Source organism: Octodon degus, unplaced genomic scaffold, assembly GCF_000260255.1.
Source record: "Octodon degus isolate 3935 unplaced genomic scaffold, OctDeg1.0 scaffold00107, whole genome shotgun sequence".
Taxonomy (NCBI): domain Eukaryota; kingdom Metazoa; phylum Chordata; class Mammalia; order Rodentia; family Octodontidae; genus Octodon; species Octodon degus.
Genome location: NW_004524683.1, coordinates 8253645 through 8255442, shown reverse-complemented (window position 1 = coordinate 8255442; position 1798 = coordinate 8253645). Strand labels below are relative to the sequence as shown.

The 1798-nt window shown below is 38.2% G+C and overlaps 1 protein-coding gene across 4 annotated transcripts in view; it reads right to left on the bottom strand.

Annotated features, from left to right (window-relative positions):
* Ipp (intracisternal A particle-promoted polypeptide) overlaps positions 1–1798 on the bottom strand; it is a 37125-nt gene that overhangs the window by 13811 nt on the left and 21516 nt on the right. For all 4 annotated transcript variants that reach the window (XM_004639185.2, XM_023724229.1, XM_023724228.1 and 1 more), the window contains one exon: positions 194–414. In XM_004639185.2, the coding sequence (XP_004639242.1) occupies positions 194–414 (221 nt within the window). The remainder of the gene's footprint in view (positions 1–193; positions 415–1798) is intronic.

The following is a 1798-nucleotide window of genomic DNA, read 5'->3' as shown; positions in this document are numbered from 1 at the left end:
AAATAAAAATAAAAAAAAATTAAAAAAAAAAAAAAGACTGGGCGTGGTGGCACTGGGAAGCTGTAAACAGGCGGATCACTATGAGTCTGATCTAGTAGTAGTGAGACCCTGAACACCCTATAGACTCTTCCCTAAAATTAAAAAAAAAAAACAAAAAACCAAGATACTAAATATCTGAAATCATCCAACATACCTCTTCAAAGGAATATTTTTCTACAGTATGAAGAGCATCTTGTGTCTCATTCCAGCCTCCAATAGCATAGATGTAGTCATTGAGCGCAGCCACACCAAGATATGCTCTCCTGGTTCCCATTGGAGGAAGTGGAGACCATCGCTTAGAAAGTGGATCATAAACTTCAAAAGAACGAAGCTCTATTCCTTCATTGCTGATTCCCCCAATAACATAAATTAGACCTGGAAATGGAATATTTTTGCTCAGATATCACAGAAAGATATATTAAGTAATAGGTATCATCTATGTTTGCAAAGCTAATGATATATTTAACTCCAAAGTTCACAATTAGAGAAAAAAGTCACCTTTTAGAAAGGTGACTTTATTTATAGAAAAAAGTCACCTTGTTTCCGTATTATCACATTTCACATTTAAGCACATTGCAAAAAATTAGGAACAATAATTTAATGTGGCATTGAATCTTCAAAGAAATTAATGATTTAACAACAAAATAATTTGTCAGATGAGGAATTTCTTTTCAGTATCTTAGTATCTCAGTACCAGAGAAGGTATGGTAAAGCAGAAGGAAAGCCAGGTATGGTGGCACATGCCTGTCATCCCAGCACTTGAAAGGCTGAAGCAGGAGGATTGTTGTGTTGGAGACCAGCCTGGGCTAAAAAGTAAGCTCAAGGCCAGCTGACCTACATAGTGAGACTCTGTCTCAAAAAGAGAAAGAAAAAAAGTAGGAGTTTGAGCTGGAAATGAAGTAGGCTGAAGAATTATATTACAATAGATAGCTTTCCAATCCTCTCTTTGACTATTCTTTTTTTTTTTTTTTTTTTTTTTTTTGGCAGAACTGGGGATTGAACTCAGGCCCTTGTGCTTGCCAGGGAAGCGCTTATTCCACTGACCCATCTCCCTGGCCCCTATTTGACTATTCTTACTACTTATCTCTTAGCATAGACAAAAGACCATTTATATATCACTTAAATTTTTTTTTTTTTTTTTACGTATTTAGCACAGGGTCTCACTATGCAGCTGACTCAGTGATCTTTTTGTTTCAGCCTTGGCAGCACTGGGATTACAGGCATGCACCACCATGCCCAGTTTCAGTGGCTGGCTTGGAGTGCCTGGGGTGGGGCCAGCATGGCATATTGTACCAGGGATTGAACCCAGGTCCTTGTGCTTGCCTAGGCAGGCTCTTAGACCACTGTGCTATCTCCATGGCCCCACATGCCACTTTTATATGCACTGCAACTATTTTCAAGTCTGTCACAGTATTATATTCTATGTGGATTGAATCATACTATACTGTTAAAAAAAAATCTATGAGGTACAGGATCTCAGGATAAATCCTGAGGGGATTTCACTGACCTTATCAGACCCAAAAGCTACAACTTTTGTTGCGTAGGTCATGCTTTACCTTGGTCTTAACCATCCAGAAGAAAAGTATAAAAACGAAATATAAGAAATAAAGCCATGCTGTTATGTTGAGCTATAGGGGACTCAGGTTAACAATTTCTGACACTGCCAGTTAAGCAGAAGACCCATTACTGTTATGGGCTACTGGACTCTTTTGGAATATTTTGCTGAGTTTACACACCTATAATATTCAAATGACGGAAC